At 38.6% G+C, this 21,769-nt stretch overlaps 1 protein-coding gene across 1 annotated transcript in view; it reads left to right on the forward strand.

The window, feature by feature from the left end:
* myo6a (myosin VIa) overlaps positions 1–21,769 on the forward strand; it is a 42,098-nt gene that overhangs the window by 7,903 nt on the left and 12,426 nt on the right. Inside the window, 21 exon segments of the mRNA XM_028440465.1 lie at positions 721–854; positions 8,832–8,875; positions 8,877–8,899; positions 9,073–9,102; positions 9,105–9,145; positions 9,892–10,022; positions 10,113–10,158; positions 10,160–10,212; positions 10,735–10,790; positions 10,957–11,054; positions 11,727–11,790; positions 11,793–11,890; positions 12,607–12,643; positions 12,646–12,692; positions 12,769–12,952; positions 13,037–13,181; positions 14,076–14,233; positions 14,320–14,411; positions 14,497–14,569; positions 21,277–21,404; positions 21,502–21,597. Of these exon segments, the coding sequence (XP_028296266.1) occupies positions 738–854; positions 8,832–8,875; positions 8,877–8,899; positions 9,073–9,102; positions 9,105–9,145; positions 9,892–10,022; positions 10,113–10,158; positions 10,160–10,212; positions 10,735–10,790; positions 10,957–11,054; positions 11,727–11,790; positions 11,793–11,890; positions 12,607–12,643; positions 12,646–12,692; positions 12,769–12,952; positions 13,037–13,181; positions 14,076–14,233; positions 14,320–14,411; positions 14,497–14,569; positions 21,277–21,404; positions 21,502–21,597 (1,761 nt within the window). The 5' untranslated portion in view covers positions 721–737.

Consider the following 21,769-nt stretch of genomic DNA (forward strand, 5'->3'; position numbering starts at 1 on the left):
AGTCTGCTGTTACATCACTGGTGATTAACTGAAATTGATCCACATGCTTAATTAGAGTTTTTTTTTTTTTACATTTTTTACATTTTTTTGTTTCAGGAAGTGAGATAAGCATTCCAAGGAAAATCATAGCTCTCGCCTGAGTCATGCTTTGAGCACTTTGAAAACTACAGTATTAATGCTGAGTCATGTTTTGAACGGTTTAGACGCTACGGTATTATTGCAGAGTCATGATTTGAGCAGTTTGGACACTACAGTATTAATGCTGAGTCATGGTTCGAGCAGTTTAGATGCTGCAGTATTATTGCAGAGTCACGATTTGAACAGTTTGGGTGCTACAGTATTGTTGCAGAGTCATGGTATGAGCAGTTTGGACACTACAGTATTGTTCCCGAGTCATGGTTCGAGCAGTTTGGATTCTACAGTATGGTTGAAAAGTCATAGTATGAGCAGTTTAGACTGTACAATGTTGATGCCGAGTCATGGTTTGAGCAGTTTGGTCACCACACTATTGTTGCTGAGTCATGGTTTCAGGCTACATGAGAAATGGTCCTAAAAGCCTTTCTTTTTATTGATGCTGAGTCATGGTTTTTAGCACTACAGCCTACCTGTGTAATCTTTCAGAGCAGATGAAGAACCACAGGTTGAAAACCTCCAGCTTTGGTTTACTACATGTTGTGTGTTTGTCTGATCAAAGTGTGATTAATGTGTGTGTGTTTTCAGAGCCTCAGAGTGGAGCGATGGATGATGGGAAGCCCGTGTGGTTTCCTCATCCGACGGATGGATTCCAGCTGGGAACCATCGTGGACATCGGAGCAGACAGTCTGAGCATCGAGCCTCTGAAACAGAAGGGAAAGGTCAGCCTCCGCACCACGTGTTTCACACCTCTGATACACCGGATTTAGTATTTATTACAAGTTATTAGTATTTATTACACATTAGTATTTATTACATATTAGTATTTATTACATATTTTTTAGTATTTATTACACCTTGATTGGTATTTATTAGACCTTTATTCATATTTACATCTTTATTACAACTATTAACATTTATTCCATTTTACTATTTATTACAACGTCAACAAATTTTCATTATTTATACATTATCAGTATTAATTATGTTTTATTAATATTTTATTACACTTTTTTTGTATTTATTACACCTTTTTTAGACTTTCATTAGTATTTTAAACATTAGCATTATTACACTTTTTTTTACATTTCTATTAGCTCTTATTATACAGTCATTAGTATTTATTAGACCATTATTACATCTTTATTAGTATTCATTACATGTTATTATTTATTAGACTTTTATTACATCTTTATTAGTATTAATTACATGTTATTAGTATTTATTAGACCTTTAGAAAGAGAGAGATGGGACTAATTGATTTCGGAGTTCGGAATGTAATTGTTCTTGTGTTTGGTGGTAGGAGTGGGGGTAATGATTCTATTATGTATGATAATATTAGTATTAATGTTAGTACTGATATGGTATAAATGTAGTAGTATGGTTGTTATTAGTAGGGGTGTGTATTGCCTGGCATCTGGTGATACGATTTGTATCCCGATACATAGGTCACGATACGGTACGATATATCTCGATATTAAAGTATAAGGCCATTATTTAGATATATATATATATATATATAAATATATATATATGACCTAAGAAACAACTTATCTGTAAATGTGTACACCTTCATGAGAACATTATGTACGAAATATATTTTATTGGCATATTTTACACTGAAAACATTGGCTTTAACATGACATGTGTCAACAACTTAAAATAAAATAACATATAATCTGCCTGTGGCTTTTAAACCAACTTTGACTTGAGTTCAACATAACTGAGGTTTATTCTCTAGAACAACAAATAAATGCAGAAAGTTAGAACTTTATTTTTAGATTTTTTTGAAAAAACACAAGCTGGGCATGTTGACCAGCCGGGCAAAAAATAAATAAATAAATAAATAAAATTGATATGGATGCATTTTGAATCGATCCGAGAATCGCACGACGTAATATCACGATGTATCGCAGAATTGATTTTTTTCAACACCCCTAATTATTAGTATTAATGTTAGTACTAATATGGTATTAATGTAGTATTATGGTTGTTTAGTATTTATTGTTATTAATATTAGTATTATTCTAATGTCTATGATATAAATTATAAAAATGTTAGTGTGTAACAACGTGGTTCTGTGCTGAGCTTTTATTAGTAAACACTCTGAAGGAGAACCTGTAAACACACACGTTTGATCACCTGCAGGTTTATCCGTTCTCTTATTTTCCTGTCATAGGTAAAGCCTTTAATGATGCTGAGGCCGTTACCATGGTAACACAGGATGCTGTGTGTCCGTTTGTGAGCTGATGAAACTCTCACTGTGCATTAGTTAAATAAGTTGACAGGCTTTTATTTTGAAATGTTCCATTTCTGTGTCTGACAACAATGGTCGGTCTGTTCTTCTCCAGCTGGTCTGTGTCAATGTGTCATGGTGTGTTCACTGACCTAGAGTTTAAATCAGATCTGGTTAAACTAGTAATGGTTCAACGGTCCAATAACTTTATTGATTCCTATGGAAAGTCTTTCCTTGTTCTTTATTGATCCATAAAGAAATATCTTGTCTTCCTTTCTTTTTCTTTGTCTAGTCTTTCCTTGTTTAGTATTAAATATTTTTTCTTTTTTTAAAATTAGTATTTCATTGTTTTCAAAATGTACAACAAACATTCCCTTACAATACAAGCACATTCCTTCCAAACTCAGTGTCCTTTATAATGTCTATACTTGTATTCAAATGAATATTTATAAAAAAAGGAAAAGAAAATCAACAGATGAGACAAAAACTGAAAAAAGCAAAGGTTGTAGCTCAGAACCAGGACTGTAACTGAAAAAACCCAAAAATGAGCTTTTCGTCCTCAGTGGAATAGAGAACCGTCCTCAAACCTGCATCACACAGATAGACATCATCCATAAAAGCATACATACATGTCAGAAGGTCCTACACACTCAGGTCTATGTTGTCCAACATGATATCATTAAATGTGTCAACCTCCAGTCTAAGTGACGCTGTCAGGTTCTCCATATTATAAATGTTTAGCATTACATCTAACCATTCATCAACAGTAGCACCAGATCACAGCGCCATCTCCTGGTTATTGTTTTTTTTACAGGCTAACGTCGTAATCCTCAGTAGTTTACATCCTGTTTATTTTTAAAGTTCAAAGTCTTTAATAGCCCCAAAACAAAATCTTAAAACTAGTTGGAATCTTAAATCTGATGACCTCCTCCATTATTTACACTATCTGTCTAATATTGATTTATCATATATGGAAATGGTCTGCTTTAGCTTTAGCTTTAGCTTCCCCACAGGATCGCCAGCATTTTGTGTCTCAGATTCAGAAAACTTTATTAATCCCAGAGGGGAGTTTCAGTTCCATCTCGACCAAGAAACATGAAAGACAATAACATATCACATGGGGCACAGGAATACTGCGGAGCAGCCACAAGAGCAGCGCTCCGTTTCTGAGATGATAAATATGAAACAATGGGTAGGAAGAAGACGTAAAAAAGGCAAAAGTCAAACTGGGCCCTTGTAGAGAGGGGCGGAGTTTAGGATCAAAGAGGGTAGAGAAAGAAGCAGACCTTGACAGACCGTTCATCTCAGGGAGCTGACGGGCTAGACATAACATGACTGTCAGCCTTATTGTTCCTGGTCAATTCAATACATTCCAATCATGTGGCCGTTCCTTGAAACAAACTCTCCACTCCTCTTAAATTCACACGGTGGAATCCATCTGTGAGTTCTGAGACATTCAACTCCTTTCATCTGTGACTAGCGACCAAAATGCTGCAAACGTAATCCGACTTTTGCAATGAATCAGAAAAATGCTAGATCCAATCAGCAGAAGACCTGTTATTATAAATTCCAATCTGGTCTGGTGGAGGTCTTCCACCTCCTCAGGACTTACGGACTCTCCCATTGCCCCTAATCCTTGTTGAGAGATTTGATGAAAAGTGAAGACAGACCAGATAATCGATTCCATGATTAGATTGAGGATCAGAATGCAGATAGAGACTCCTGTTAGATTAAAACAAGACAAAAGAGCAGCAAAGCAAAGCGTCCTCTCCTCAGAGTACAACTCAGGCTATCTAATTTGTTGGGAGCAAAATCCGAATCAAACGCAATCCACCGGAGGAATTTCCTCAATATTAGACCATATTTTAATTAATACCCCAACCATGGATTTAGATATGTTTCCACTGGGACCTCAGTTTCCCGTCACTTATTATGTTTGTACTGGGAGCCCCTCAAATAATCTCTCCTCAATATCTTTCCACCTTGCGGAGTACCCTGGGTAGGTTAACAGGACCCTTAACTGTGCAGCTTGGAAATAGCTTTTTAAAACAGGGAAGAGCTAAACCACCCTCTCCTTTTGGTAATTATAGGTTCTATTGTTTGTTCTTAGCTTTGCTCCTTGCCATATGTATCTGGAAATAGTTTTATCCCATTCCTTCAATTCTATTGTAGTCACTTCAACTGGGATGTTTTGGAAAAGGTATAGTAGCCTGGGTAATAGGTTCATTTTGATCACCCCTACTCTTGGTATTAAGTTCTATTTGTCCAAATCATGTTTTCTGATCATAATGTGAGGATGTAAAATTTTCAAGCTCTTTTGGTAAAATGATTCCCAAATACTTTATAGTGGTCCCGTTCCCACTTCACATTATATTTTTGTACTACATTTTGATTAGGTTCATAGTTAAAAGTAATAATGGGTTTTCTGAACTTTACTTTGTACCCTGCTAGCTCTCCAAAGTCTGTAAGGGTGGTCATCAGCACAGGTAAAGAAGTGTTAGGGTTTTCCAGGTAAATCACAACATCATCTGCAAATAATGCTATTTTCTGTTGATCTCCCTCCATCATAATCCCTTTGATACTGTTATTTTGTTCCATCCATTGGTTTAGTGGCTCAAGAAAGATGGCAAATAAAAGTGGAGTCACCGAACACCCCTGGTGACCCCCCCGTTCTAGTTTGATCCTATCAGACAGGCTTCCATTTACCTTGATCCTCGCTGTTGGACGTGTGTACAAAGTCTGAATCGCTTCAATACATTGGTCGTCAAAGTTGAACTTCTTCATTACCTGGAATAGAAATTCCCACCTCATCAAATCAAATGCTTTTTCCGCATCTATCTTATCTTTGATGTGTTTCATGACGTGTAAAGTTTAACAGATATTATCATGTGTTTGTTTATGCTTTATAAGTCCTGTTTGATCTAAACTAATAATATCTGGCAGGCGTTGTGCCAAAATTGCAGTAAACACTCTATAATCTACATTGAGCACACTTTTATATACATATTGTTTTATCCTTGCCCTCCTTTGTAATGGCTGAGATTATTTTCTGTCTCTAAGAGTCAGGAAGTGGGATCCAGGTTTTCCTATAGGTTTTATACCACTCTGAGGTATATCCATCAGCACCTGGGTTTTTACGTTTGGAGATTGCTCTGTTCATTTCTTCTTCTGTAATTTCCGACACCAATAACTTATTATGTTCTTCTGTTACTTGTGGCAAATTTAGACCATTCAGAAAACTGTCAATTTGGGATCCATTGTTACATTTACCTGAGAGTAAAGCTTGTCTATAGTAAGATTCAAAGGGACTTAAGAATTTCTTCTGTTTTTTAAACTATAGATTTTGTTTGTGAATCTTTTATTTTGTAAACATGCCGCACTTCCTGCTGTTTTTAAACCTACAGTATATGCCAGTAATTTTGTGGATGCACTCCCAGCCGCTCAGTGCTTTGTTTAGTATAATTAAATAAAATGTTAATCTCTGCATTTGTTCTTTTTAATTTCAGCATTGATTTGACCATCTAAGGTGTTTTTATGTTTTCTCTCCAATTTTTCCAAATCACTTTGTAATTTTTAAGCGTTGCCTGTTTAAATTTTATTTTGTTTGCCAATCTTGCATTTAGTTTCCTCTCATAACTGCTTTGCATGCGTCCCACAGTACGACGGAGACCCCTCCCCATTATCATTGTGTTCCACATGTTCACAAATCTCCTTTTCAATTTCTCCTCATTTGACCATTAAGTAAGTTTGAGTTCAGCGTCCGAATGTTGTTTTCTTTTCTCTACTCATATTTAATTCAAAATACACTGGGCAGTGATCTGACAAATCACCATCCAATATCACAGTTTTTTTTTATCTTATATATACAGTATATACAGTATATATATATATATATATATGTCCTTGGTATAAATTTGAAAATAGTCAGAATGTGAATAAACAGAATGTGATGCTGAGAGGTAGGTGTAGTAGTCTCTTTTAGGTGGATTAAGTTCCCTCCATATGTCAAAAATTCCCCAATTTTATATACTTTTTTAATTTTATTGCCAAAACATTTTTCTACTGTGCTTGTCCTTTTGAATCCAGATGTGATTTTGAATCCAGATGTGAATGTAGCCTCTGATTGAGATCCCCTCCCCTGTTAGCATCCCCTGTCCTTCTGTTGTCACCGTAGCAAGATTTGTTTAAAAAAAGCCCAATCTGCATAAACATTCAATAAGGAAACATTTCATTGTCCAATCTTCCTACCACCAAAATGTATTTCCCCTCTTTATCTTTGAATATTTTCAGTTTTTCAAAATGAATTGAGTTTAAAATCAGTATAGACACACCTCTTCTATGACCTGATCTATAAGATGATGAGTATTCCTGATTGTAGCTGTATCTCTTTCATGTTTCATGTTCCCTATTGGTTTAGCCCCACACCTTTCTTCATTTTGCATAAGACCTTGTTTCATTTGATTGGGTTACACAACCCATTAACATTATAAGTCTACTTTCATGTGACCATTATGTCATTTATTTTATCAAAGCTGTATTAACAAAACAAACCAAAGAACAGTGATTAACACAAGAACATAAAAAAGAAAAAAGACACAAACCTGAGGTCTCACAGTTTCTAACTCTCTTCTAGCTCTCTATCAAAGGGACCGCCCCCGTCCAATGGGGGGCCCTTTTTTAGTCCTGTTTATCTATCAAGTCTTCTAATCAACAAGTGTCACCGAATAAACTTTAATGGGAGACCTGAAAATAGTCCACACTTACTACTGTATATGCTGGAACAATAATGCCTTTCACATAATGTGCATAACACTGGAACCTGTTACAGTCACATTTGTGAGCGTAGTCTCTCCTTGGTCCTCCTCCACTGATCTTCTAAAGGCCTGTAGTCTCTCCTTGGTCCTCCTCCACTGATCTTCTAAAGGCCTGTAGTCTCTCCTTGTCCTCCTCCCACTGATCTTCTAAAGGCTGTAGTCTCTCCTTGTATCCTCGTGAGGAGGCTTGAGTCTGGACCTGACTTCCCTCTCCCTTCTTTTTTTGCCACATCTGACTCAGGATCTTTTCCATTGGGTCCTCTGCTAGCTTGATGATGTCCACCATGTCTCTAGTACCTTTGCTGCTTAGTTGTACAGACGCGTCTCTCCCTCGTATTAAACCCGAAACTTAGCTGGAAACTGTTTGAAATCTTATTTTCTTCTCCCTTAATACTCTCTTTGCTTCAGCGTACTCCTTTCTCTTTTCACCACCTCTGGTGCATAATCATAATCTACGTAAACCCGCTGTCCATCATAGAGAGAGTCATTTTTCTCCCATGCTTTCTTTATAATGTCCTCTTTACATTTGTAGCTTAAGAATTTATCTACTATCGATCTTGGGGCCGCATTGATGAGTGGGCAGCCAGGGGTCAAGCGCTCTGTGGGCTCTCTCCACACTAAGCACATATGAAGGGGACAAGTCCAGGTTCTCTCTAAGTAAGGCTTCCACAAAAGCACCCATTGACTCTGCTCCATCTTCAGCCCCTTCTTTGACCCGTGCAGTCTGTTAGTATTTCCCATGACCCTCCCCCTTGATCAACTTGCTTCTCTTCTAGTTTTTTATGAAGCTTAATGAGCTCATGTCGCTTCCTGCATTGATCTTGCCGTTAGCCGTTCTGAGGTGAAGACCCCACCATCACGTCTAAACTCTCCTATCTCCTGCAGGACTGCGTTGAAGTCCAACATTTTCGGGTGTATTTTGGTTGTTTTGGGTGATTTCTCCTCCGTTTGCTCGGACACGTACAACTCACTCTCCGTTTGGCACGTTGTTAGCTTAGCGTGCTCGTTGTTGTCGTTTACCTCTCCTAGCCTAGCTTTCACCATCAACCTTCTGTGTCTCCCTTTTGACATTTTTCTTTTTTGGTGCAATAGCTCCGGAGGGTGGAAGTGGTGGTCCCACCCCCTGGGGGGGTGGTGTTGTTGAGGTGTAATTAAAATCGGAGGGCTTAGTAGGGCAGCCCGAGGTGGGAGTGCCACCCACTACTTAGTAGCACAGGCGGCTGCGCCCTCCACCCCTAGCCCCACCATCCAGCCCCCCAAGGGTTGGGTTTGTGAGTGTGGTGCAACAAGTGGGTGAGCCAGACCAGCTGGGGGAGTGAGTGACGTGAAGTGTCCATGTAGACATCTGACATCTGATTTAACCTCAGGCTTTAGACTTATAGGGTGTTTTCTTGACTGGTATCAGGGAGCTGTGTTGCTAAGCTGCTACTGTGCTCAACCCGGAACCAGAAACCACTCAAAAATAATATGTTTTAATGTTCAACAATGTCATGTCTACAATAAAAAGATCAACTTTATTGATGGTGAACTAAGTTCGTCTTGTCTTTGTAGTGATGGACCAAGTGACAGCGGAGCGTGTGACTGTCCCTGAGGGACACCATGAGACGGACTATAAAGTTGTGTAGTCCTGTCCTACTGTGTGTGTTCAGACCTTCCTGACTCCAGTGAACCAGGTGTTTCCTGCCGAGGACGACGTCAACACATGTGGACGATAATTGTGAGACGTGTGTGTGCGTGCGTCTCGGGGTTGTGTGTCTGTGTGTTGTGAGTGTGTGTGTGTGTGTGTCTGTGTGTGACGTGTGTCTGTGTGTGACGTTGTCCTCTGTGTGTGTGTGTGTGTGTGTGTGTGGTGTCTGTTGTGTGTGACGTTGTCCTCTGTGTGTCCCTCAGGTTCTCTGATGTATCTAAATGAAGCCACTCTGCTCACAACGTCCGTGTGAGATACAAGAAAGAGAAAATCTACGTGAGTGTTTTTCCTCTGCAGCAGCTGTTGTTGTGAGCGTTGTGTGTGTTTTTGTTTATGTAGTTTTTTGTTGTTTCATGGACTAATGCTACAAAGCTAGATTTCCTCTTATCGTCCTAACTTCTACGACCTAATCATTGTGTGCTGGGACTATGAAGCTCGCTAACGTCTACTAAAGCCCCGCCTCCTGACCAATCATATCTCTAAAAAACAACCTGCCCATATTAGATGGTGCTGGTTGGTGCAAATCTGACAACTGCGTTTAGGAAAGATTAGTATTATTTATAAATGAATCCTTTCATTTAGTGATGACATCATTTAGGATAAATATAGATTTATATCTGATGGACTGATGAAGTCTATGTGTCATCGTATGCGGACGTGACGGGTCCAAGGTCACATTAATTCATAGTGTGTGCGTGTGTGTTCCCTTTATTGTCATTCAACATAACATCAGAGATGTACTACAGAACCAGATTACGTTGCATTTGAAACCGTTGGATAAGCAGCAAGAATAAAAAATAAAACCAGGTCAGAGAAGGATGCAGTATAAATATATAAACAGGTAATAAAGGAAACTGATCAGAGCTCGGTTCGTTTATCAGCCAATGGATTAATATTAGAGATTCACCGAATGAAAATTGAGGCTGAAGCCAAATAAATATAAACGCTAGCCCGAAACTGTATATTTAATACGGTTGTTGAGTTTTTCACAATTTTTTTTAATAGTGCTTCTTCTTCTTCAGACGTTTGTAGCAAACATCCTGATCGCTGTCAACCCGTACTATGACATCCCAAAGCTTTATTCTCCAGAATGCATCAAACAATACCGCGGACGCTCTCTGGGAACGCTGCCACCGCACGTCCTACTCCATCGGTGAGACGCCACGCTGAGAGGGAGGGGCCAACTGTCCTCCATGTGTCCTCTGACTCATTGTGTGTGTGTGTGTGTGCTAAGGCTGATAAGGCCTAACAGGGACATGAAGGTCCTGAAGCTCAGTCAGTCCATCATCCGTGTCTGGAGAATCTGGAGCTGGAAAAACTGAGAACACAAAGTTTGTGCTCAGGTGAGGCTCCTTTTTCCTACTGGCTCTCAAACGCACCCACTCTGTATTATTCATGTTTTATAATCTTATAAGCTTTTGTGTTTTTGGAGTCATTTTTCCTTTGATTTTTGTCATTGTTTTGAATGTAGTTGTAGTTTTTGTATGTTTTTCCTTTTGGGATCATTCTGTGTTTTTCTGTTGTTTTATGTGTTTTTGGAGTAGTAACTTTGTTTTTGTTATTCATTTTAGTGTTTTTCTGTTATGTGTGTTTTTTTGTTGTTGCTCTGAAAGTAATTGTAGTTTTTTTTTACCGTTTTTGAGTCATTTTTCATGTTTTTAGTTGTTTTCTTGAATGTAATTGTAGTTTTTTTGTGTTCCTGGAGTCATCTGTGTGTCTTTTTCTGTGTTTTTCTGTTGTTTTGTATGATTTTGGAGTTATTATCTGTGTTTTTGGAGTCTCTGAGTGACGTTCAGTGTGTGCTGATATGAGTGTGTGCTGATATGAGTGTGTGCTGATATGTGTGTGTGCTGATGTGTGTGCAGGTATCTGACATCGTCCTACGGGACAGGACAGGACATCGATGAGAGGATCGTGGAGGGTGAGATATCACTGTTCCACATAATTTATTCATTTATAAATAATTATATATGACTATTTTAGGCTATATATTTCTTTATTAGTTATTTGTATTCTAGTTGATTTATTTATTTAGATTTTTTAAGGATTGTTTCTCTGTTAATATTTCCTTATTGATCTATCTTCAGCCAATCCTCTGCTGGAAGCGTTGGAAACGCCAAAAACCGTTCGAAACAACAACAGCAGCCGTTTCGGCAAGTTTGTGGAGATCCACTTCAGTGAGAAGGTGATTTTATTATTATTATTATTATTATTATTTTAACTGACTTGACCAGATTATCAATAATATTGCATATGTTATGTTTTACTAGGAAAACTTAAGATAAGTTAGGGATGAGTTTATGTAGGATAAGTTAGATAAGTTTAAAAACAGGATACGTTGGATATAAGTTAGGATAAGTTAAGTATTGTTAGGAAAAGTTAGAATAAAACAGGATGAGATAAGTTACAGTAGAACAGGATTTGTCAGGATGGGTTCAGAATAGGATTAGATTAGTTTGAATAAGTTAGGATTTGTTTAGATAAGATGATACGTAATAATAAATCCAAACAGGTCACATTCAATGAACAAATGAAATAGAAAAAGAGAATTATGAAATATAGAATAATGATAGATGAACGTTTAATAGATCTTAGTGATGATGATGGTGATAATGATGATAATGATGATGGTGATGATGGTGGTGATAATGATGGTGATAATGATGATAATGATGATAATGATGATAATGATGATGGTGATGATGATGATGATGATGATAATGGTGATGGTGATGATGATGATGATGATGATGGTGATGGTGATAATGATGATAATGATGATGGTGATAATAATGATGACAATGATGGTGATGATGATGATGATGGTGATAATGATGGTGATTATGATCTCCTGTAGACGCGGTGGTTGGAGGCTTTGTGGTCTCACTACCTGTTGGAGAAATCCAGGATCTGCAGACAAGGCCAGAGGAGAGAAACTACCACATCTTCTACCGTCTGTGTGCGGGGGCTCCTGAAGACATCAGACACACCTTCCCACCTCAGCGCCCCGACAGCTTCAGGGTATCAATAAAGTTCCATTCAACATACACACTCATCCACCTCATCTACAGTCAACATAGGATTTAGTTACTCTAAACTAAAACTGAGTTTTCCTCATTTCAGCTTCAATAACAGGATTGGTTGTTGTTGTTGTTCACTACACGGCCACTAGAGGGAGGCCTCTGCCTATTAGTTACACCACATTAATTAACCCTTGACTTGGTTTCTTATTTCAGTTGTACTGCCTCAAGTTAATTAAACCAGCTAATATGAACCAGTTCATATAAACCAGTTAAATTAAACCAATTAGTTTAAACAAGTTCAATTAAACCAGTTATTTAAGCCAATTAAGTTTAACCAATTTGACTTAAACCAGTTAATATAAACTAGTTAATTTACCATTTAATTGAAACCAGTTAATTTAAACCAGTGAAATTTTTTGTCTTTAACATTATTGTTTAGTTTTAAATTTTTCGTCATGATTTAATAGTTTTCAGTCATACTTTCACTAATGTTCTGTTTGATTAACTCTCAAAATAAAAGCATCAAATACAAATGAGGCCTGTGTGAATATGAAAGTTCATCTGATTTTATGAATAATTAATCTTCCTGTTTCTCTCTGTTGTGTGTGTGTGTGTGTGTGTGTGTGTGTGTGTGTGTTGTGTGTGTTGTGTGGCGTGTTGCGTGTGCGTTGTGCGTGTGCGTGTGCGTGTGCGTGTGCGTGTGCGTGTGTTCAGTATTTGAACCGAGGATGCACGCGATTCTTCGCCACCAAATAACCGATAAGACCATCCCACAGAACCGCAAGAGTCCCAGAGGTAGTGTTTGGATTTCACAATAAAGACTTCCTATGATGAGATGATGAATTATGTTGTGTGTTGTGTGTGGTGTGTGGTCAGCACCTGAAGGCCGGGCCCCTGAAGGGACCCCCTGCTGGACGACCACGGGACTTCTCCAGGATGTGCGTGGCCATGAAGAAGATCGGCCTGGACGACTCGGAGAAGCTGGACCTGTTCAGGACGGTGGCCGGGGTCCTGCACCTGGGCAACGTGGACTTCATGGAGGAGGCGGGGAGCACGTCCGGTTCGTACGAGGTTCCGCCCCCCTCCCCTCCCCTGCTGTAGGTGTGAGTGTGTGTGTCACTGTGCCCTGCTCTGTGTCTGACAGGCGGCTGCACCATCAGACACCAGTGCAGTGAGAGCCTGCAGCACTGTGCTGAGCTCCTGGGACTGGAACAGGACGACCTGAGGGTCAGTCTGACCAGCAGAGTGATGCTGACCACAGCAGGGGGCGCTAAAGGCACCGTCATCAAGTAAGACCCTCCCCACACACGCACACACACCTCCCACTGCTCAACACACGTTGATTTAACAGGACTAGACTTTATCCACACCTGAATATAAAATATCTACAGTTGGTTTTTTTTTCCATTCAGTTTTTTTTGTCGTTGTGTTGTTTATTATTTTTTGTGGATAAATTTTTTGTATTTTTTATTTATTTATTACCTCTGAGAAGGAGGCATGTTTTTATTAGCACCATTTTATTATATATTTATAAAATATATATATAGAGCTATATTTGATAAGTTAATATAGATGTTAGTAAATAAAGTTAGAATCAGATACTTTGGATGTAAGTTAAGTAAGTTTGCCAGGAAAAGTTAGATTAAGTTAAGTTAGGGATGAGACGATGTAGAATAAGTTAATAATAAGGTTAATGTAACAGGACTAGACTTTATTGAGCAGTAACGTACACACGCCTGGAGATAAAATATTTATCAAGCTAGTTTAAAAAAAAAAAATCATTGTTTTCTTTGTTGTTGTTGATTTCTGTGTTTTTGTGGTTATTACCTTTGACAAGGAGCTTATTTTTTTGCTGGCATCATTATTTATTTTATTTATATTCATTTTATTCATTTCATTTTATTTATTTTAATGTATTTATTTAAATGTATTTTTTTTTTTTATCAATTTAAATGTATTGTATTTTTTAATTTAAGTTTTTAATTGTTTTTGTTTGTCTGTAAACAGTCTGTATTTTGATGATTAGATATTGGGAGATGATCTGGATCAGTTTTATTAATCAATAACTCCCCATGTTCAGGTCTTTAAGCTGCTTCTACAGCTCCTCCTGCTGGTGCCTCTGCACACTACACGTTGTGGTCATAATGAGTTATTCCACTTCCTGTTGTTGTTTATTTTCCCAGAGTTCCTCTGAAGGTGGAGCAGGCTAACAACGCTAGGGACGCGCTAGCTAAAGCCGTCTACAGTCGTCTCTTTGACCACGTGGTGACGAGGGTCAACCAGTGTTTCCCCTTCGACTCCTCCGCCAACTTCATCGGAGTGCTGGACATCGCCGGCTTCGGTCAGAGTCTCTCCTCCTCTCATTGGCTCGTTCATCGATCATGTGACCTCTTAACAGTGAGCGCTGTGTTTTCCCGCCTTTTGCAGAGTACTTTGAACACAACAGCTTCGAGCAGTTCTGCATTAATTATTGTAACGAGAAGCTGCAGCAGTTCTTCAACGAACGCATCCTGAAGGAGGTAAGGAAGCTGCCCTTTCACAATAAAGCTCTGCACCCTTTCAGAATAAGACTCCAAACAAACTCCTGTGTGTTTGTGTTTTCAGGAGCAGGAGCTTTATCAGAGGGAAGGACTGGGAGTCAACGAGGTTCACTACGTGGACAACCAGGACTGTATCGGTACGTCTCACTGTCATTTATTCACTTTATTCACTTTATTTACTTTAACTTCATTAACTGATGATGTTTCAGGTTCACGACTTGAAAACAATTTCTTTAAAAAAACAAAGAATGGCTGCAAAATAAATAGGCAAAAAGTTTAAAATAACCTATTAAATGTGTCACGATAAAGACTTTTAAAGACTTTTTCTTTAAAGTTGGAGATTGCATTAATATAAGTAAAAAATGTTGTAAATTCCTTAAGATTTCATGCAAATAACCTCAAATGCAAATATTTCCATTGAATTCCTGTGGATTATTTTGTCCAGTTTGTGGCCAAAAATAATCCCACATAATCACCTTTTCACACTCTGACAGAGATCTAGATTATTTTCATCGTTGTAGCGTTGATTCCTTGAAAGGTTTTTTTGTGGAAACGTGGTATCTGTTTCTAAGGCAGAAATGCTGAGTTAGCTGCTAAAGCTAATGCTGCTAAAGATAGTGATGCTAAAGCTAATGCTGCAAGAGATAGGAATGTTAATGCTTCGAAAGCTAATGATGCTAAAGCTAATTCTGTTAAAGCTAGTGATGCTAAAGCTAGTGATGCTAAAGCTAGTGATGCTAAAGCTAATGCTGCTAAAGCTAATGCTGTTAAAGCTAGTGATGCTAAAGCTAGTGATGCTAAAGCTAATGCTGCACACAAGCTGAAAATTCATGTTTTTCCTGCTTTTTAAACAGTGATCAATCAGCTGATCAGTGCTGTTTCACTTATCGGCCTGTTTAGTGTCCATCTTATGCACTTCCTTCAAATTTGTAAATGTAATAAAAATATCAGCTTAATAAAAATAATCATGGACCTGGTTAGTGAATGGTGTAAGAACTCATACTGTCCTTTTCACACTCGGAAATCTCACTTGTCCTATCAATAATATTAATAATAATTATACATTTTATTTGTAAGCACTTTTCAAAAACTCAGACACTTTACAGTTGTTAAAACAATTACACAAGTCAAAAAAAGAATGTAACAATAGGTAGATAGTAAATAGGCAAGACCTGTATCCGCAAGGCAAATACGTATTTGGAAATTCATAATTGGCAAAAATGACAACCTGTATCTGGATTTGTTGACAAGTTATATAATGCAGAAAAAAACAGAAGACTGACCTTGACCTTAAATATGACCTTGAGCGAAGGTCAAGGTCACACATTGAAAGGAAGTGTTTTTCAATGGTACCAGTCTGAGCACTGTATCCCAATTTGTGGCCAAGTTATAGGAAAAAGGTATTTTTTTATCTACTAATAAAAGCAAGAAAGGTCTGCGTGCGTGTTGTTTGTGTTCGACCTCAAACTTTGTCCACGGCTTCAAATACGTGTGTCATCTGTTATTTTGGAGTAATTTAATGTTGCAAAACGTTCATATTATTTTAAGATTACAGCTCCCTCTCGATAGTGAGCGCGGTATTGAGCGCTGTACTTCCGGTTCTGGTTCCTGTGTCGCAGTTTGTTTGGGTTTAAAAAAGGTCAATATTAAAATTTTTGTGTACTGCTAAAAGTTATTAAGTTAATATTTCATGGTTATTTAAAATGATTCCCGTGATTCAAACTTCCTTTAAATTGTGGGTCACAGAGTCCACTTCCTCCTCCGTCTCATGCTATCATGCTACCATGCTATCGTTAGCGTCTCAAACACGGAGCTCAGCCACTGGTGAGTCTTTTACCGACGAGTTTCCCATTGTTTAAACCATATACTGTAACTGTTGCTCAATAACGCGCTGTTTCACCAGAGTCGGTATTGATCTCAACCCGTTCAAAACTCATCTAGAAAACTACAGATTCTCTGTGGTGCCACACATGGAAGTTAAGCTCTGACCAACTCGGTTCGAAGGTAAACAATGATTTTGTTTTTAAACAAAGGCAGCTGAATTGTAGATAATACATTAATTTACTTAATGACTTACGTAGTTTGGAGCTTTACGTTATGTTTTGTTTTATTTTCTGATTGGTGCTACAATGGCTATGGAGTTTAGTTATCAGCTTCTCAAACATTTCACGGGAACACACACACACACACACTGTATTTATTTATAATGAAAATATACTAAGTGAGTAAAATAAAACAAAACAAAAAAAACACAAAGTGACTCCAGAATCACACTGTATACAAAAATGCACAAAAACACAACAGAAAGATAAAACACACAAAATGACTCCAAAAACATACATTACAGAAAAATACACCAAACAAAAAAATATAAAAATGAGTAAAACAAACAAACACATTTATCATGTTTATGTCTCATAGAATTAAACCAGATAAATCACACACACTATTTTATTTTACACCCACAAATAAACCCTTTATAACACTACAGTACAGTATGTACACCTTTATGTACATACAACCTTCAAACACACACATTTGGTCATAATTGACAACTCTAGTTAAGCTCCTCCCACTATACATACTTCTGACGGGCACTGTAGTAGTTTGTGATGTCATGAACTTTACCCCGCCCCCTCTCCAGGTTGCAGAGGTGACACTCGGTTCAACTCCACCCTGCTCGGCCATTTTTGTAGTTTGATAGAAGAGATATGGCTATGTAGCGGCGCAGAAACTTTTTATTCAGAGGTTATTTACAAAATGTCAACAACGTTAGACTTGTCCATCCAGCCTTACATGTTCCAGCCAGAGTCTGACCCAGTGGAGCGAGATGAAAATGAAGATGATGAACCTGCAGAACCCTAACAAGTGAGCTAACACAAGCACCGAGCTAACGCTAGCGCCAAGCTAACGTCACGAAATGCATTTTAATACAGTCTTTTCGGAGACAAAAACATCAAAATGAAATGACTAATGAAAACTTTAGACTTAAATTAAACCACGTAGGCCATATCATCAAGGATCTAAAACGAACACACAGCGCTAACATATGAAGACGGTGCAACTGCTAATGCTAACAAAACAATGACAGGGACGTCTTATCATCACACTTTTTAGCGTTATTTACAGCTTACCGAAGTGCTCTGTTCATCGTCTCCAAAGATAGAAGGAATTGAACCCTCAATCAGACAAAGTCTTTCTGTAAATCCTTCTTTATACTGGTGGAGGTTGATGAAGCAGTCATCATTGAAGTGCTTCACACACACAAAAATGAACCTTACCCACAGATGTGGTACATTTCTATAAAAAAATAAAACTCAACCAGACACTTTGAAAGGTTCTGATGCTGGGAGACGTTGTAATGAAGCGTGTGGGTTACTACATCCAAACAACCCAACATTTTGACTTATCCTCTCGTAACTTCTGCATCCTGGAGCTTGGACTACAAAATAAAAGCCAGAAATAAAAATGGCGGATTGCTCGAAGTGTTGGACTTGGAGTTGATGAACTAATTTAGCAGTTCTGCTGCAAATACTGTGATGTAATAGTTCAAAAAACGTAATAGAGAATAGAAAAATCGAAACAGATTGAAAAATATGACCAAAACAGAATATAAAGATATCTATGGAGCACCTGAAGAGATTAATTTGATTTTTTCTGTACTTCTAAGCACTAAATATACAACAAAATGCATTTAAGGGCTAAAAAAGTGGATTTAACATGATATGTCCCCTTTAATTCCTCTTTAAAGTGGAATAAAAGTGAATTCCTCTTTAACCTGACCTTGTTAACAGTGAATTCCTAATGCCAATTTAATTCAGAATTAAACATAAATCCAAATTAAGTGGCTGGTTTATTCTGATTTTAATTCTGAATGAGATAATTCCTCCTTCTTGATTGAAGCTGCTTTAAGGTAATTTCGATCATTTTGAGCATGTGTGACTTGCGGCGATGACTCGGCCCTGACTCCAGCCTAGACTATTTAATAAGAGCCTTAAAAGACATGGATGTAATGAAAAGAGTGGATGGACGGAGGCATAAACATGCAGACTTTCACATGGACTTATTAAACACACACGGACCTCGGTAAACACGGTAAACAGAACAGGTACTGCATTCACAGGCTGTGATATCACCAGTTTATCATTTTACCAGTTATTAGAGCTACTGTCTTTACCAGGGAGATAATATTTATTATTTAGACTTTTACTGGGATTTATTTACCAGTGATTAGTTCATATCTCCTTCCACTCCGCAGTCCAAACTGAAACTGTGTGTTATTGTTGAGCTACAATCAGAATAAAGGTGAAAACAGTTCTCATGTGTGGCGTTCTGTGTTATAGTCGACAATGAAAGGTTTGTTGTGATACATCACGTTCTCCTCCTGTCCAATCAGAGCCTTCCCAACCCCCAGACCTAAAGCAGAATTAGATCAAGCAGAATGAACCGGTTTTCCATGTAAACCTCAATTCGGGAATGACTATATGTAACTGTGGACATTGTCCCTATGAGATGACATACGTGTCATTAGTGCTGCATTAATAGTTTAGGACGAGTTCTATGACACAGGAGTTAAGGAAGAAAAATTAGAACTCCTACGAGAACAATGTGTTTGGCAATTTCCAAAGACAAATAAAGAAAAAAATCATAAGTTAAGGAGAAGGTTTGTCACTTTGATGCTGCTTCTTTCATCGGTTTTACAAAAGTGCTCAGATATGTGCATCATTCTTGGGTAGAGTCTGAATCCCGCCCACTGGAGACCCAGGTAGTCGCTGTTTTTCTGGAGTTTCTGAGAGAACGTCTCAATGTCCCGCCCTCAACAGCTCTACTTCCTCCCCTGCCTCTGCCAATCTACCAGAAGCCACGCCTCTACGTTGTGCACTCGCATTGCAAAACATAACAGTCACATAACTACAAAAACTACACATTTATTGTTAGCGTATCATAACTTTTGATTAAAACATGTTTATTACCTGTTCATGAGAAATGCTGGTCCTTTTAAAAGCAGCAAGTCCCTCCCCCTTTGAAAAGCAGCTCCAATATGAATTATGTTGAGACGTTTATCCACAAGCTTTGTACCCAGAAGTTTTATACGTTGGCATTCATGGAATGGGTAACTGGAGTTTCGGGGCATTCCTCCTGTTTGCTGTTGTCACGGTGCACATGCATTCACTTTGATTGACGGTGGTCCGCTCAGGAAGTTGACGCCTATCGGCTCGGTGAAGTCAGTGCTTTCTTGGATTTGTATAGGGGTCTATGGACGAAGGCGGGACTTATATACATTAATGTATATAAATGAGCACCAGCAGTAGACCATAGTCAAAGACGAGTTAGGGATTTTTTCACATTTCAAAGGAATGATACATAAATATAGATTTCTCAGAAACTCCGGATATCAGCTTTGACCAGAATGTTAAATATTGTGATTTTAATGAACAATCCTCCAGAGAGACAGAGCGTGTGTAAGTGTGTGCGTGCGTGCATAGTGAAACGTGCTGAGTCACTGTAAACGCTCCTTATGAAGCTGAAAGTGTCGTCAGGATAAAGTCTCAAACGCTCAGTGGAGTGTGTGTGTGTGTGTGTGTGTGTGTGTGTGTGTGTGTGTGTGTGTGTGTGTGTGTGTGTGTGTGTGTGTGTGTGTGTGTGTGTGTGTGTGTGTGTGTGTGTGTGTGTGTGTGTGTGTGTGTGTGTGTGTGTGTGTGTGTGTGTGTGTGTGTGTGTGTGTGTGTGTGTGTGTGTGTGTGTGTGTGTGTGTGTGTGTGTGTGTGCGTGCGTGCGTGTGTGTGTGGCGTCCATCATGCTGTCACAGTCTCCTCCAGGCTGACTGCCTGTGACGGATGGAGGTGAAGGTTTGTGACTCTGAAGAAGAAAACGCTGAGTCATGAACTCCTTCAACTCTTTTTACTGAAACACAGCGAGAACTAAACCATTCACTCCTGTCATGATTTATATATTTATTTTTTTTGGCTGATTTTTTGACAATTTAACCACATTCACTATTTTAATGCCCATATGTAGCTAGTTTAAACAATTTCCCCTACAGTTTTAAATTCCATTATGCACAATTTACAACTTTTAACCAATTTCTGTGGTTTTTAATCCTTTCATAAAACACCATATTTTACCATATACAGTACACACACCATTTAGCGTACACAATAACCATCGCTGTAGTCACACAGCAGAGAGAGAGAGAGATAATAAACTTTAAACTTACTTTATTTGAAGATGAAGTCCATGTGTCTGTGGTTCTGGACAAAGATGTTGATCATCTTCATGAGTCTCTGTCTCAATATGAGAAGCAGTGATGAAAGTCTTCTTTGCTCTGTCCTGTTGCAGCTGTAGGAGTGTGCAGCGTCTCTCATAGCGATGTTTAGTCACTCATTTGGTCTATGAAAAGCACAAAACATACTGTAGGCTATCGGAAATTGAAAAATAACAAAATATATTATGAATAAAACAAATAATAAAAATCAATTCATCATTCATTTCTATTCACCCTGGGTAGGCACTGCCTACCTTGCCTACCCTCAATGTTCATGTTTGTGTTCAACCACCTTCAGCTACAGTGGGGGTCCCCGCTCTCTGGGACCTTTATTTTGGTGGGTCCCTGCTCTCTGGGCCCTTTATTTTGGAGGGTCCCCACTCTCTGGGCCCTTTATTTTGGAGGGTCACCGCTCTCTGGGCCCTTTATTTTGGAGGGTCGCCGCTCTCTGGGCCCTTTATTTTGGAGGGTCCCCGCTCTCTGGGACCTTTATTTTTGGTGCTGAACAGGTTGAGAACCACTGCTGTTGACCAAACCATGTGTGTTAATAACTCAGTGGGGTGTTGTTCCTCCTCTCAGACCTGGTTGAGGCGAAGCTCGTTGGAATCCTGGACATCCTGGATGAGGAGAACCGTCTCCCTCAACCCAGTGACCAACACTTTACTGACGCTGTGCACAGCAAACACAAAGCACACTTCCGCCTCACGGTGAGACTACTCAACACAACGAGAAGACTCACAACACACAGTTTATCCTCTGAACACACTCTGCGTGTGTGTGCGTGTGTGTGCGTGTGTGTGGTAGATACCCAGGAAGTCGAAACTGGCCGTCCACAGGAACGTGAGAGACGATGAAGGTTTCATCATCAGACATTTTGCAGGAGCTGTTTGTTATGAGACGGTGAGTTCTACTGTGGTGTGTTCAAGGACTGTGGGTATTTCTATTATGAATACCCCAAAAGACAGGAAATAACTCAAACATTTACATAAGGACACCAAAATGTCAGAAAAATTCCCAAAATAAAAAATTAAATATGTAAGTAAAACACACAAAAGATATACACAAAATAAAT

Source organism: Gouania willdenowi (genome assembly GCF_900634775.1).
Source record: "Gouania willdenowi chromosome 24 unlocalized genomic scaffold, fGouWil2.1 scaffold_320_arrow_ctg1, whole genome shotgun sequence".
Taxonomy (NCBI): Eukaryota; Metazoa; Chordata; class Actinopteri; order Blenniiformes; family Gobiesocidae; genus Gouania; species Gouania willdenowi.